At 40.6% G+C, this 16252-nt stretch overlaps 1 protein-coding gene across 1 annotated transcript in view; it reads right to left on the minus strand.

Annotated features, from left to right (window-relative positions):
- LOC133166056 (receptor-type tyrosine-protein phosphatase mu-like) overlaps positions 1 to 16252 on the minus strand; it is a 110891-nt gene that overhangs the window by 80883 nt on the left and 13756 nt on the right. The window contains exon 2 of the mRNA XM_061296042.1: positions 2645 to 2767. Coding sequence (XP_061152026.1) covers positions 2645 to 2767 — 123 coding nt within the window. The remainder of the gene's footprint in view (positions 1 to 2644; positions 2768 to 16252) is intronic.

Raw genomic sequence — 16252 nt, forward strand, 5'->3', positions numbered from 1 at the left:
CTAAATCCGTATTACAGGTAATATTTTATTTCACAACACTTTGCCTTGTTCCTTTCTTCTCTGCTGTTCACTTCAAACACGCTCCATGCGACCGCAATGCTCTCGTATCAGGCGCTTGCTCGATCACCTGCTCGTTTGCTGTCCCGTGCGCGCACGGAGCGCGGTGGTGTGTTCACGGGCAGTCGGAGAAATCAACGCCAACAAAAAAAATTACATCCAGCCTAGTTAAGACCATACCAAAGACTATAAAAATGGGACCCATTGCCTCCCTGCGTGTGTGACGATCATTGGGACTTAAAAAAAAAAAAAAAAAAATTTAAAAAAAATTCATAAAAATTGGGTGCGTATTATACATGGGTACAGGCTTTTTTCCAGCATCAGCATGCCATTTTTAGGGTGCGTATTATACATGGGGGCGCACTATACACGGAAAAAAACGGTAAAACAAAATAGAATCATTGGAAATCATCTACAATCTAAAGTCCACAGCAAAGCATGATGAAGTGCACGTATGTAAATGAGCTGTTGGGCATGATGTTAAACTATACTTCAGGTCCATACAACCTCCTCTTTCCTTGTACCAGCCACGTGGGCTCCCTATAGTGATATTTAAAATTATAATAAGTCGATCAATTTTAATTATGTGAGCCTTTCCATCAGTGAGGCGCATGCTGGAATTAATTAGAATGCATTGTAGTCACTCCAAGGCCACGTTTCTGCTTAAAATGCACAGACACTGCCAGACACCTGAGGAATGGCACTAATGGAACGACAAAGTTTTCATGTTCTAACAAAGGCGGTGATGGATGTTGTTTTCCTCGCCAGAGGATGGATTGCGGTGGGCCTCAATTGTGTCGGGCCTACCCTTGGTGACACAGTCAATTAGCAGAGTCCTCGCTAATTTTAACTAGAACCCCGTTTGCCATGTGCGGCCAAATGTTAAGAAGAAATTGCTTTCCACTTTTGATTAATGCCAGGGCACAGGGAGGCTGGGCAAAAGGTCACAGCAGAATTCTGAAGAGGGTGACCTACAGATAAACACCACGCACGTGTTCTAAATTTAACGATAATTAAAACGCGTCGTGATTAATGCCACTACGCCACTTGCCAGTTAAATACCAACCATTTGGCAAAATAGATATAACAGAACTAAAATCATTTAAGGTTGGCAGGTAGACAGGGAGCAGTAACTCAGATTTTTTTTCTGGTTTCCTGGTTGAGGAAGGATATGCGGTTCATGATCGCGAAGAGTCGCCACTAGAAGAAGCATTACCACCAATATGATATCACATTTGAAAAAGCGTCACTCATCGCTCTTCAACAAATTCAAGGTGATGTTAATATTCTGTCATAGTACGACGCTGAACATTTCCAATCAGCAGCGACAGTTATCGTGTGAAAAAAAAAAGTGAAATAACGACTAAAGACTCGCTACTGAGGCAGATGCTAGCTAACCATGTTAGCTAACCAGCTATAGCTTTGCTGACATCAGTTTGTTTCCGCTCTGACATTACTTCACAAGAGGCAATGAGCACCAAAACAAAAATTGATTTATTTATGTGTTCACAATAGTTCTTAATTACTGCGATAACAACTCAGCAATTGCTAATCAAAATCGCCACATTGCACAATGAACGACCAATTTGAAATAATCCGCAGTCACATGAACACCTCATGCTTGGTCTAAATTGAAATTCACCACCGCCGATTAAAAAGCCAGTCCGTGCAGACTTGTAGCACCGCCCCACCGATTGAGCTTGTCCTTTTTGTTCATTTCCACCACAGCGTAATTAGCATCTTCCTCAGCACTCAACCTGTCATGTCAAATTGTCACCTCCACCTCCTCCATTTTGACCACTCCGAAAGGGATTGAGAAAGCCTGAATGCTGGAATTGTTCTACGCTCCGAAGGCGTTGGGGTGGCGTAAAAAGCTATCTCACCTCCGATTACCGCTTCACTCTTCACCCATACTTAGGAATTGCAGCGAAAATGACCTCTCGCAAGAGATTGTTATCCCGACCCATGGCTGTGCATCGACAGGGGGTAATTGAAGGCATCGCCACTTCAAAGAAAAAAAAATTGCTCATAAATGTGGTGATCTGTCCATCACTGAGCCTTGAGCACTTACCAGATTTGACACAAAACATTTTTAGCAGGCGATTGATATTGAAAATCCATTGTGGCCTAGTAATCCATCTGAGACTGGAAAAGGTGGATAGCAAACAAAGAATATTTTTACTCATGGAAACATTTCACCGCGTCGACAACTTCAGTGGGCAATCAAATACCGTTTCTCAGAATACCATTTTTATTTCCTGTAATATAATAATATAATAATTAATTTGAACTCGTTGGAGTTTTGAGTTTTTCCTTGCCCTCCTGGGAGTTTAAGATCAGGGGATGTTTGAGAATATTTGTCATTTCTCACACGTCCTGAGTGTTGTTAATGACCTAAATGTTGAACAGAGGCTGTGATGTACCGAAATCAAATTCCTTGTTTGGCACACTCAAACATGGCGAATAAAAATTCTTGACTCTTTAAAATCAATTATACACACCCAATAATAAGTGGCCGGAAATATGAAAACCAAAACAAAACTTCACATAAAAAATAAAATTAAAATATTAGCATTTCTATCCTTACCTGAGGGCATCCATGGGTCAGAGGAAGTCTTCTCTCTAGCATTCACTTGTTCCCAGTCCAAGTCATCGTCTTTGCCTTGGCTGTAGCCACACGCTGCCAGAGGTTTCGCAAAGTTACAGTCACCTGTGACAAAGATAAAGAATTTAAAGTCAAGACAGAAAAAAAACACTAGAAAATACCGGAAGTATTTTGGGTCAGGCACCTTGCCAAATTAAATCCTATTTATAGTAATTATTCATGAGTTAGTTGTCATCATTTATTTAGTAGTTATTAAAACAATTGACCCCGTCGCCAATTATCCCCAATAACCACGACCCGACTTTTATATTTGAAATAAAAAAATGGGAAAATTAAATTACAGTTAAAAAAAAATAGTCCACAACGAGCTTGCACAATCTTTGCATCAAATGATTCATGCTCTTGATCCTCTCTGGAGTTATTCTTCGTAATCACCATTGTCCAAAACAGAATAAAAAGTAACAAGGATTCAAAAAGTAGTCCACGACATGATGGGTCAATGATTGAAATAATCCACAAAGACGAAAGTTGCCGTAATTTGGTTCAGGCTTCCTGTATCAACACCCAAACCTACCGTGTTTTTCCATGCAAAATGCGCCCCCGTGCATAATACGCACCCTAAAAATGGCATGTCGATGCTGGAAAAAAGCCCGTACCCATGTATAATACGCACCCAAATTTTGACTCTTACTTAAGTCCGTAGACGTAAAATTATTTCAGAAAAAAGATCATCTTTGGGAACAACCGGATGTTATTCTGCCGGTCAGTATCACTGCGCATGCGGTAGCAAACTTGATAGCAAAGAAATGTTTCGGATTTGTGTAGGGTACATCGTGACTGCTAGCAAACGAGCAGGTAATCGAGCAAGCGTCTAATATGAGAGCATTGTGTTCGTATGGAGCGTGTTTGAAGTGAACAGCAGAGAAGAAAGGAACAAGGCAAAGTGTTGTGAAATAAAATATTACCTGTAATACGCATTTTGTTATTTGCTGATTGAAACTGCTAATTAAACTGTGAATTGAAACTAATAGGTAGAGAACTGAACTCTCGCTCTTTATATAGCTGACGTGTCTTGCGCATCCGTTCTGCGCATACTGTCATGGCGGCCTCCGTATGATATCCGGTCTGCGATTAAGATTAAAAAACAAACAATATTTGACAATACCGTTTTTTTCCATGTATAATGCGCCCCCATGTATAATACGCACCCTAAAAATGGCATGTTGATGCTGGAAAAAAGCCTGTACCCATGTATAATACGCACCCAAATTTTGACTCCTACTTAAGTCTGTAAACGTAAAATTATTTCAGAAAGAAGATCATCTTTGGGAACAACCGGATGTTATTCTGCCGGTCAGTATCACTGCGCATGCGCTAGCAAACTCGATAGCGAAGAAATGTTTCGGATTTGTGTAGGGTACATTGTGACAGCAAAGGTGATCGAGCAAAGGTGATCGAGCAAGCGTCTGATACGAGAGCATTGTGTTCGTATGGAGCGTGTTTGAAGTGAACAGCAGAGAAGAAAGCGCATCTGTAATGGCGGCCTCCGTATCATATCCGGATTTAAAAAAAAAAATAATAATAATAATTTTTTTTGTACCCATGTATTGATTGATTGATTGATTGATTGAATATTTATTGATCCCCAGGGGTGGGGAAATTCAGGCCCCAGCAGTATTCATACCACAGAGTGGGTATACAAAAGACGCACAAATGGCATGAGCGCAACTCAACAGGCTCTCATAAGGCTGCCACACAACGGCGCCACAAAGAAAGCCAGAAAGTGCTCAAGATAAAAGCCAGCAAAGCAAAACAAAGATAAAAGACAAAGGAAAAAAGTAACTGTGGCCAACCAGCACCCCTCAATACAGGAGAACACCCCAAAACACACTAAATAAACTAAATAATGCGCACCCCAGATTTTAGGACAATAAATTAGTTAAATTTTGCGCATTATACATGGAAAAACGGTAACACACCATCAAGGATTGCACCATCGCATCAAACGATGTGTCGTCAATTATGAATTTTACTTACTAAGTGTGTTGGGCAGGATGGCTGAATGCGATGCGCGATCGACAACAAACAAGAAGAAAGGTGTGATTTCAAGGTTTATTTCGAGGGAGATTTTCTTCAAAAATGGTTGTACCCATGCATAATGTGCACCCCAGATTTTAGGACAATAAATTAGTCAAATTCTGCGCATTATGCATGGAAAATCACCGTATGCCGCTTTTTGAACTTTTTTCTTTCCCCTAGCATTTATTCCTGTGACGCTATTGTACTTGCATGATCGATTCCTACCTACAGTCTTTTATTCCGGGGACCTTGAAGGCCACGTGGAGTACTTGAGCTGTTTTTCCTTTCAGAAATGGGCTTTCAATAGAGGTACAAATTGACACCCCCCCCCCCCCTTCAAAAAAAAAAAAAAAAAAAACATAAGACCACAATAATCCATCCAACTTTCCATGCTTCTGTTCCACAGTTGCTGTGAGACGGCAACCCAAAACAATACGTCATCTCTTCTGACATTCTGCAGCATAAAGGCTACAAGCTGATTTTTTTTTCTTCTCCATGTTTTCCAATTCATCTCAGCGGTGACATTTTCAGTACAACGTGCAAATGAGCGGCCATCACAAGATAATTAATATCCAGCTGTATAGGGCAGCCGCTAACGATTTATTTGCCAACTTGTCTGCTTTCGGCTGGTGGTGGTGGGGTGGGCAGACATAGAAAATGCCAAAGTATCAGAGGTAACATGCTGAGGAATGGTCCACGGGATATTGTTTGTGGTCATTAAAGCAAAGGACGTGACTTCATGCAAGCTAACGTTTGATAGATTGTTGGCAACAAAAGCACTTGCTCTCAAATGCAAAATATGTATGAACAAAAAAATCGATTTTGAGTTTGATTTTTTTTTTTTCCTTTCTTTTGGCCGGCAATTATATTTGGATTGTAATTCATTAAATAACTTCATTGTTGCTATGGAAAGATTAGAAGAAGTATTAAGTCTTTAAAATGGTGAATAGCAATGACAACAATTCACAATGGACATTATTAATATCTCCACTGCCACTACAATGGCTTAGAAATAACATTCAAAATGAATAATTTGTACAAAAAAATTCAAAGAATACATTAAAAATTCTGTATCATTAATACCACCATTTGCCATGGAAACATTTTGAGATTCAAGAGAATTTTTACAATTGGCAGATGAGCCACAGAGATCCATAACACAGTAATGGGAAACATTTCAGGAAATTCAAAACAAGATTCTTTAAAAAAAATTGTGAATCCAACAAACTAAATTCACACGTGGATATTATGAATGCCTCCTCCGTCACCTTTGCAAAATTCCACCAAGAATAAAATAGCATATACTTTCTATTCAGAGTTTGAAATAAATACAAATATATGCGTTGCCAAGATGCAAGTCGGCGCGTATTTACATGATTCCTTGGCCGCGGTTTCACTGCCACTGGCTGGCTTCCATCAATATTTGCACTCAATAGTTCCAAGATCCTTCGCCTCGCCTCCCCGCGTCTCCCGAGGCCGCCTACCGTCCTTTCACAGCACGACCGCGTACAAAAGAGGTGGCTTTTAAGGGTTATGGTTGATATTCAAAATCGATGGCGTCGGCCAGTGGCAAAATGTATTCTGACTCGGCGGGGAAAGGGGAGGAGAAGATGGGGGGCAGGTGGAGAAAAAGTCATCAAAAAGAATACATCTTTTTGGGGGGGGATTCATTTGAAATGAACATTTAATAATGAATCAGTGTCGCTCGCTGTCTTCAAAGTAGACAAAAGAATACACGAATCTAGTTTTCTGGGCTCAAGACAAATTGTTCATTCACAGTATTGGTCGGGTAAGATGGTATCTATTTGTGCCAACGCCATGGCGCTTCCAATTACGTGTGTTAGCATTAAGCTAACAGCCTTTCAAGCAAAATGTCTGCGAATGTTAACCACCGTTTTTTCTCTGTACTCTCTGTTGTTTTACACAACACCCACAAAGTAATTTGATCGATTGGGATTTCTTGCATTCAGACATTTTCTCTTAGTTCTCTTAACTTGCTCACAGTTTTGCTAGAGCCTTCATTAGAGCTGCTAGAGCTTCCTAAGTGTCTGTTAAGTGATCACGCGTGATCTCACAAAACCGAAGAGCAGCAGAAGACTCGACGTTTACAAAATTGTTGAAATGGTGAAAACAGTGAGGTGGCTAAAAATGTTTTTTTCTATCAGAAGAAGCCACATGTACACCAAAACAAAAATCTGGTCAAATATAAAAGCAAATTAGCTGAGCAGCCATTTCTGGGAGCGTTTAACACAATTATCCATTGTGATCAAGCAATTGGCCTTGGCAATGGCTTTGATTGATACTATTAAGGGTCAGTCGTTGGAAAATGACCAGTGCTGCTTCTTTGTGATCCGTTTTTCTGGATCTCGTCACGTAGAAATGACACAAGCTTTCCGGTGGCCCCAATCCATCAGTGGAAAGAGGTGAAGACGCCCCGCATGCAAATGAAGGCATCAGTCAATGGAATCAGAATGCCACCTCCCTCGACGGGTGGTTGATATCATCCGCCCCGTCGCCATCCAGCAAAAAAAAAAAAAAAACGGCAGGCCCGCTGGATGTGCCACCAAACAATTTATACCCGAGTGCCAACGCACAACAGTCTTTATATTCTCGCACCGAGTACATTTCAAAGAAATCTATCCATCTTTTTCCCCGGACGAAGCCAGAGGCCACAATCAATACGTCAACCCCTCCGTGCCGCCGCCAATTTCTTCTAAAGATTTTCCCCCGCAAGTCAGACTTAAAAGGCCTTTTGTTCCAGCACCTGTAACAAAAAGTCTACTTTTTTTTTTTTTTGTCTCGAAAGTTTAGCGCTGTACTGCGGCATGCGGCATACCTCGCACAACGCTGTCTTGTGACTGAGGGGGGAGCTTTGTCGAGGACAAATATGAAAGACATGGAGTACTGAAAAAGACAGTGTAGCTTTGTAGCTCAAAACAAGTCGTCTTCAAAAATCAAAATCACCATCTCAAACTTCCAAGCTACAGAAAATTATGACCCAAACATTTATTTATTTATTTTAAACCAATGAGAGGTGACTCCACAGTGTGGAATTCTAGGAAGCGCTAATTAGCATCATATTTGCAATTACTTCAGCAGGATCCTAAGAAGAATCAGACTGAGAAAATAGTGGTCAAATAAAAAAAAATCATCCATCAAAATGTCTGCATATCCGAGTAGAAGGCTGTCTGTCATTGTCAGTGGCTGGGAAGGCTGCGTGTGATGTTTTGCGCGACTGGAAAGTGCATTCATCAAGTTGATCGCAGCCATTTTGACAACGCGGGGCTGGAAGGGCTTTCTTCCCAGTAATGAATTTCTCCGGCGCATTTTTGAAAGAGATCTCAAAACATCGCTTTGTTTCGCAAAACGCCAAGCGGGCCGGGCCGCTTAGCTCGGCAGATTACCCGGTGGAAACGTTCAGTGGCGACTTCTTTATTTCCCGGCGAATCGATGCGGCGAACAGCGAGACGTGATTGATAATGATATTCAGATTGATTGTCTAAATCCTCTCCTGCAGTTCAAACTCCCCAAACAGATAATATACGTACGTATATACATGCAATTCACCGCAGAGATGGCTCTTGGCAGGAGCTGCCAATAGATAAGTGAAATAGGGCCGGAGTGAAAAGGCCTATCAGTCCCTAAGGGGCTTAAACCGCAGGATTCCGCAGCTCTCCACTGGCCGCAATAGAGGGAGATAGTCGACATTGGTTTTAAATTAACTGAGATTGCCTCTCGCTCTTGGTCTTCAGAGGGCCACCAACAGCAGACGAGATATTTGTTAAAACAAGTGTAGACTCGGAGGTGGATCGAGCCGATGGGCGGATTTCTGCCCTGGCAAGCTGGACAGGTAGGAAGGTCGCTAATGGGAAAAATTGGCGGAGGTCTCGCCGGCAATGATATTTAACACGAAAGACCGAAGCGGTGCTGATCGTGATATTTTTGCTCCCATGATGCAAGGACAGGTTTTTGTTTGATAGCTAAAAGCCTCTTGAAAGTATGGCTAAAAATAAATTAAAAAAATAAAATAAAATCCTCTGTCAATAAATCTGGCTTGTTTTGCTTAAAAAAATAAAATACAAATTTGGAAGTACTCTGAATGTGTCATATCCCGCTGTCCACTGAATGCAGAAAAAGGAGATGGTTTACACCAAAATTAGCCTCCGGCATTGATTCCCAGCAGGGCTAAGCTCAATACTCCGAGACCGCAAGTAACCGAAACTTCCGTTACTTTCACATTTGATGCAGGTGCAGCCAGGCGTCAATCAATGCTGGGAAGAAGAAAAAGAAGGAGGAGAAGAAGAAGATGTAAGAGAGGAAGAAAACTGGTTTCTGGTGAATAATAGCTCTCGGACTGGGAGATCTAAAAAAAAACAAAAAAAAAACGGAAGAAGAAAGAGTTCTGTGCTAAATCCAGCCCCCACCACCACCACCACCTGCCCTCCAATAGACAACAACATCCAGACCCGAAAGTCAATGACCCTTCAGTAAGGCGCTTCAATCCTCCCAAGCTCCATTAAATCAACACTTCTTTGAATTCTGCCTGAGCTGGCCTACAAACGGCGGGTGAAATGCTAATGTTGCTATCAGTGGCTTTACCCTCCTTTTCCCTTCTTCTTTTCTTCCTTCTATGTCGTTCTCAGTGCCTAATTTGTCAGACAAGATGGTAACAATAGCGTAAATTAGTCCGGAGGGAGAAGTTCACGCAAAAAGGGAAGAATTATCGCGTTTGATCACGGAATAAATAAGAAGATTCTTTTGTTTTGTGGAACAATCACTTATGTAGCAAAATCGGGAGGGCTTCAAGGTTGAAAGTCAAAGAAGTAGAAACAGTGAGGCTAATTAGAAAACGACAAGAATGGTTGAAACTATTCCTCTGGCGGGGAGAATCTGGGTTATCGTATGATCATGTGGAAATAGCGGGAATACCAACAATCTGCATTTATACCCTCAGTTATTGTCTTAATTTGACTTTACAACCAACACTGCCCTCGCTAGCTTGTAAATAACTGTGCAATCATCATTTTGTCATTTTTCATTCCCACACCAACTTAGCTAGTCAAGTCAAGTCAAGTCAAGTCAAGTTTATTTGTATAGCCCTAAATCACAAGCAGTCTCAAAGGGCTTCACATAGACAGAAATTGACAATTATTCTCAAAGCATCCCCTGATCTTAAGCTCCCAAAAGGGCAAGGAAAAATTTAGCTAATTAATTTTACTGTGTATTTCCATTACATATTGATTACGTCCTCAATTTCAAATGTCATTAGCAATGCAATAGTATAGGATTCTGCTCAGAGGTGCAACAATTTATCGATTAATCGACTACTAAGCGATCGTCAAACTAATCGGTAATTTTTCAGACTAGAGATTTGAATTGAAAATTGTAACCTTGCCTAATACAAAAAATCTCAAGTCGTTAGTTTTTGCATCACTTCAGTGGTAATAGCATTACTGCTGTTTATTCCATTTTTGATCTACCGTAAATTCCGGACTATAAGCCGTGACTTTTTTCCAAAACTTTGAACCCTGCGGCTTATAGTCAGGTGCGGCTTATATAAGGATTTTTTTCGTGATTTTTGTGATGACTTGATCACTTTTATACACTGCGGTATCCTGAAGAAAAAACAACAACAAAAATACTATTTTGAAACACTACTATGGCTGCTGCTTATTCTGGCTGTGTTGCTTGTGACTATTATGAGCTTTAGTAGGAATGCACGCTAGGTGACCTGCGTCAAAGGGCTCTAAACCCTTCGTCACAGGCAGTGTTTAGAAAGACATCTATGTTATTAAAACTTTAAAAAGGCTTTCTGTGAACGGTCTTTCCTTGTAAAAAGACGCGTGTGCACGTGCGGCTTATAGTCCGGTGCAGTTTATATAAGAAAAAACTAAAATATCCCCCAATTTTAGCTGGTGCGGCTTATAGTCCGGTGCGGCTTATAGTCCGAAATTTACAGTATTTATATAGAAACTATCTATTGATACATGTATATTTTTGATGCCGACGAGTCTTGCTGTTCACTTCTATAGATATATTTTTTTCCCTGCTGCTAAAATATATGGGGATTTTTTATTCTTTGATGTCTTTTTGTAAAATCAGAATCCCCCTTATTGCAAATATATATTTTTTTTAATTCTATTTTCAATTGTATTTTATTGTAATTGGTCTGCAGAGCCAGCACATGCACAGACAGGTGCGAGCTCGAGTCAAAGGGTTGCAAATGACGTCGCCTTGACAGATGCAGCTGAAGAGATTTCAATCCCGGCAAGAGCACGCTCTCAAAAAGTGCTGTCTTAGGGTGTTCATGCCCACTTCAAACATGTCGGGTGCTCTTTGTTTCTTGCTCTAAAGTGCCATAAATCATCTGGAGGCTTCATCTTCCCGGGTTCAACGTTGAAAGCGTGAGGTCTCCTTTCAGATGGACTCGCTTTGCTCACCTCTTGACAACAGCTTCAATCTGGTCCATACGCTTTATCTCTACCTGTTCCCTAACAAAATAGCGTAGCGCAATTAAGACCTCTCAGACAGTCAAGTGGCATGAATAAATCACGCCAAAGAATAGAATTGCCAGAATCGCATTAATAGTATTAATTTTTAAATCCAATTATTGTTCAACGGATGCTGACCTATTTTCTAATTCAAGTGTCCTTTCAAATTCTTACACATCAAAGAGTAGCTGGATTCACAATGCGCTTTAAAAGTGCCAACAGTATCACCAAATTACTGGTATTATCACTGTTCACATTTCAGGAACGCTTAAAATCATCTACACATGTCCAAAATGGATTTAGACAGTGTCTATTAGTGCATCATCTGCACATTTGTTTATTTTAGTTTAAAAATGGACCCACGCAACAAGAAATCGACTTTATCAAGACTTTACCGGTTTACATTCTGTTGCCCTTGTCAGAATTAGAGTTAAATTTTTACACAAAGACACAAAAAATTGTGGGGTGACCATGTCAGAGATAGAATAAGCTTATCTTTAATACTTGCCCTGCGGAATCGTGTTAATGATTTGCATAAGGGTCACCACATGTTACACTGCATGTTTTGGTCAGTGCTGCTGTTTTGTTTAGCAACAGAGTTGCAATTCGTAACAGGTACGTACACAACATTGCAGAGAGTCCTCTTTGGTGCAAATCCCTGGATAGCATACAATAGGAGTAATTATTTGTCTAAAATGGCCGGTGACAAACTGGTGGTACTCTCAGGTATATAATGGATTCAAGATGGAACATTTACACCGCATGAATCCATTGATTGATCACGCTCCCAATCAAAACTGTCTAAACGAATTCCTGCTACCAATCTCTACAACTCTTCAAAACTTTTAAATCCAAATTGATCTGTAGTGCTTGTGGGCAGCATTGCGTCTGTCAAATCTAATCCTTCATGTCTGCCGAGAAAATGTGGCTGCAAAGGTCATGCCACTCATAATAATAATCATACATTTGAGGGAATGCAACTCATCCGGTCAGGCGTCACTCCGAGAGCTCCTGCTTGACCGTCTTAGAAGCCAGTAGGGCTTCTATCAGTTTGGCCAGAGGCGGCGAATCAATCATGGAATAAGGGAAAGCTGCCAAAGTGCTCTTTCACACACCCAACGTGAGGTGCTGTCATATATCCAAACATCAAGGACATGAATGACGTCGACATTAAACATAGTGTTAATACACCAAATTATTCACTCAAAGCACTCTCAATGATTTATGTCCTATTGCAAGCTTGGACCAAATTTTCTAATTTATCAGTGAGAAAATAATTGTTAAAATGTATTTGTGGCAGCAGTACTGACCCTCATATTCACTTGATACCAGATCACAAAAAACACTGAAAGGTCATGAAAAATCCATTCTGATTTTGCATTAACCTTAATCAAACAAAAGAAAATCTTAAAAAATCATTATCAATGTAATGTTTTTTTTAATGATTGTAATGATAGTATCGGTATTGGTACAATATATCCATTGGACTCTGACACTGTCGTCTTTATTGCCTTTAAATATGAAAGAGTAGCATGGTTATGGATACTGTCCAACAAGCTAATATGTAGCTTTCACGAATATGAAAATTCTCTCACTCAAGCGAACACACAGTACATAACATTAACCTCGAGTTCCTTTACTGCTGACATGCACAAATATTATTTGGGGCGGTCGGACCCGTGGCTAATTACTGTCTGGGAACACGACAGAACCGCTTTGACGGGCATGTGACGGAACAAACTGTGACGACTCGTGACAGCAGCGGAGTCAAAAGAGACGACATGATATCGGCGTGATTCAACACTCCTGACGCAATCATGTCTCTTCTGTAACGTAACATGGAAGGAGACACGAAACAAGAACAAGTCTGCAATTTTAATAGTAGCTCAGTGGAAAATAGGGCCTTTTATTTATTTATTTATTTATTTATTTATTTATTTATTTATTTATTTATTTATTTATTTATTTATTTATTTATTTATTTATTTATTTGCAATTTGTCAGGTTGACAGGAATGTTGCAACACTTGCATGAAGCCTGGCTGTGGGCCACCAAGCCATTGAAGGTCTTGTTTTTTTTAGTCAAGCCATTTAACATGAGCGTTTTGATACCTGGCAACCTCACAAAACAGTAACCTAGCCAACCAACAGTAAATATGTGAATTTTCTATGATTTTCACGTAATTAAAAAAAGGTCACATGCATGTCCTGCCAACAGCCGGTGAAGAAACAAAAACTATGTTATATATTAAAACCTCATTCCAAAATGGGATTGAAACAAAAAAAATAATATTTTGCGGGGGAAAAAAAACTGTAATAATAATCAATTATATTTGTAACGCACATTCGGAGGAATCTCAAAATGCTACATGGCAAGTAAAAACAAGAAAACAAAGCAAAGACAAGTAGAAAACAACTGGATGACCACCAGAATGCGGAAAACAGGAGTACCGAAATGCTAGGGTAAAGAGGTGAGTTTTAAGTCCGGTTTTGAAAGAGTCAATGGATTGGGGGGCTCTTAGGTGGTCGGGTAGGGAGTAAACGTTGATGTACCCTTTTCAACACCAAATCTACTCATTTGTAAACAAATACAACACAGCTATGCTTCTGGCTAGGCGACATGGCTAGTGCTATGCAAATACCAGTACAATCAAATAATGACAAATACTAGTGATGCTTTACAAACATCATGATCCAGACTGTTCAAACCAACATTGTCGCACTTTGTCCGAATCCAAAATCAACTCTATTTTTGTCCAGATAAAAGCTTGAGATTTCTTGATGAATGTCATTCCAGAGTATATTAATTTGTTACCTTTCTTGTACATTCTTTCTTTTTAGTAATGACCTTAGAAAAAAGCTGGGCTGATTTTGTGGAGCTAATAGACAAACAGTAGAGCTGAAACAATGACTTTTGTGAATTTATAACGTTTCACTCTATAATTCATTCCCCTTTCTTTTCCACACTCTGAACGAGACTTTAATGATGTGACCTGAAGTGAGAAGAGGACAATGGCCGTCTGCCGGCTTGCCTTATCTCTTCCGCTGCACAACTGCTATGCCTCATTGCGGCCGTGCGTGCAATTCGGCCTTTTTGGATGAGAGACATCCTCAGCATTGCCTTCCAAATCAAAGCTTCACAAAAGAAAAGAAGAATAGAAGACAGCACAGTTATCTTGGCCAATCTCTGGTGGGTATTTTTCTCCTCTTTATCCACCTGTCAACCGATTGTGGGGATTTTCCACAGGCTTCCTTGCCTGTCTTTAATTGAATTAGCTTGGGATCTCTTCTTTGACCTTGACAACTTAAAGTTTCTTCGTCTTCTTCTTCGTACGCAAGGTAAAACATCAGACCCAAAGTGTTTCTGTTTATTTTCTTTATCTGCAGTCACATGCTACTTTGGCGCCCATTTTTCTCGATAGGGCGAAGGGGGGGGGGTTCGCTTTCAACGACATGCGCCGCGAATCGGAGCGACGTGTCATGTCGTTCCGCTGACAAGTGACGACCGGCGATGCATCCGGGCCGGCTGCCAGCGCGCCGGGGTAGGAAGAGCCGGGGGCAAAGTGGGGGAGGAAGATAGGACGAGGGGGGGAGTCTTCAAGGAGACAGAGGTTTAGCAGTGACTGACTGCCTCCGTCAACAAAGTCTCCTACGTGTCACGTGGAAAGATGTGACTGTCAAGCGACGATTTGTGGCCTAATGCATGTGACGGGCCGCGGTCATGTGAATCATCCGACAACGGCGCTATATCATACCGTCCGTGATATGATACGAAATATTCCTTGTTGCAGAAATGGAAGACAGCAAAGCTAATCAAAGCTTGTACAAGTAAATTACCGTATTTTCCGCACTATTAGGCGCACCGGATTATAAGGCGCACATTCAATGAACGGCCCATTTTAAAACTTTGTCCATATATAAGGCGCACCGGATTATAAGCCGCATAAAATAGAAGCTATACTGCAACAAACTGAGGTTGACTAGGGTTGCGGTATGCATCCACTAGCCAATAACCAACGAGCCCTCTGTAAACAATCGCGTTTCTCAAACGATCTCCTATAAAATGATCGGAACTGACTAAAGATCGATGTAACGCATTGGTACTACTTACCTATGTTTCCCCTCCATATCGATCCGTAGATTTACTCGAAACATTAACAGAGCCGCCTATTTTGACATGAAATAGCCTGGTGCGTATAGCAGCTATCGTTATAGCATTAGCCATCCGCAAATTCCCATGAGCCTCAGCTCGCAATCTCCCATGAGCCTCAGCAAAGTGTAAACTATCGCGTTTCTCAAACGATCTCCTATAAAATGATCGGAACTGACTAAAGTTCGATCTAACGCATTGGTACTACTTACCTATGTTTCCCTTCCATATCGATCCGTAAATTTACTTGAAACATTAACGGAGCAGCCTATTTTGAAATGAAATAGCCTCGCGGGTACAACAGCTACAGTTGCCGTAATGTTGGGAAGCGATGCGACCTTGTAATTTACTAGTCGTACAAAAACGTACTGAAACATTTTGGCAGAGCACTGTGTACAACCAGTATGGATCAACAAATTCATCAATTGATCCATATATAAGGCGCTCTGCATTATAAGGCGCACTGTGTTTTTTTTAGTAAAATGTAAGTTTTTAGGTGCGCCTAATAGTCCGGAAAACACGGTAAATATGCTAAAACAACCATTGGTGCTGTCGAGTCTCACTGACGGTAGCGCTGTATCATACCGTCAATGATGTCATACATGTCATAAAAACACATACCAGCGTTCATATTAATAATAAATCCAACATTGATAGTGATCAATACCAGTGTAAAATATTGCTTAGGTGTCTCCTCTGTACCTTTTATAAGAAGAATATTATTTGGTGGCACAATACAAAAATGACAAAAACACAGCACAGTTAGTCTAAGGGAAAATGTGTGGAAAGTTGTGCTATTAATCAATATATTGACCAATAACTCCAAAACAAATCTGATTTCTCTCATCATTTGAGTAATCCAACAGTATTA

This window comes from Syngnathus typhle, linkage group LG13 (assembly GCF_033458585.1).
Source record: "Syngnathus typhle isolate RoL2023-S1 ecotype Sweden linkage group LG13, RoL_Styp_1.0, whole genome shotgun sequence".
In the NCBI taxonomy this organism is placed as follows: Eukaryota; Metazoa; Chordata; class Actinopteri; order Syngnathiformes; family Syngnathidae; genus Syngnathus; species Syngnathus typhle.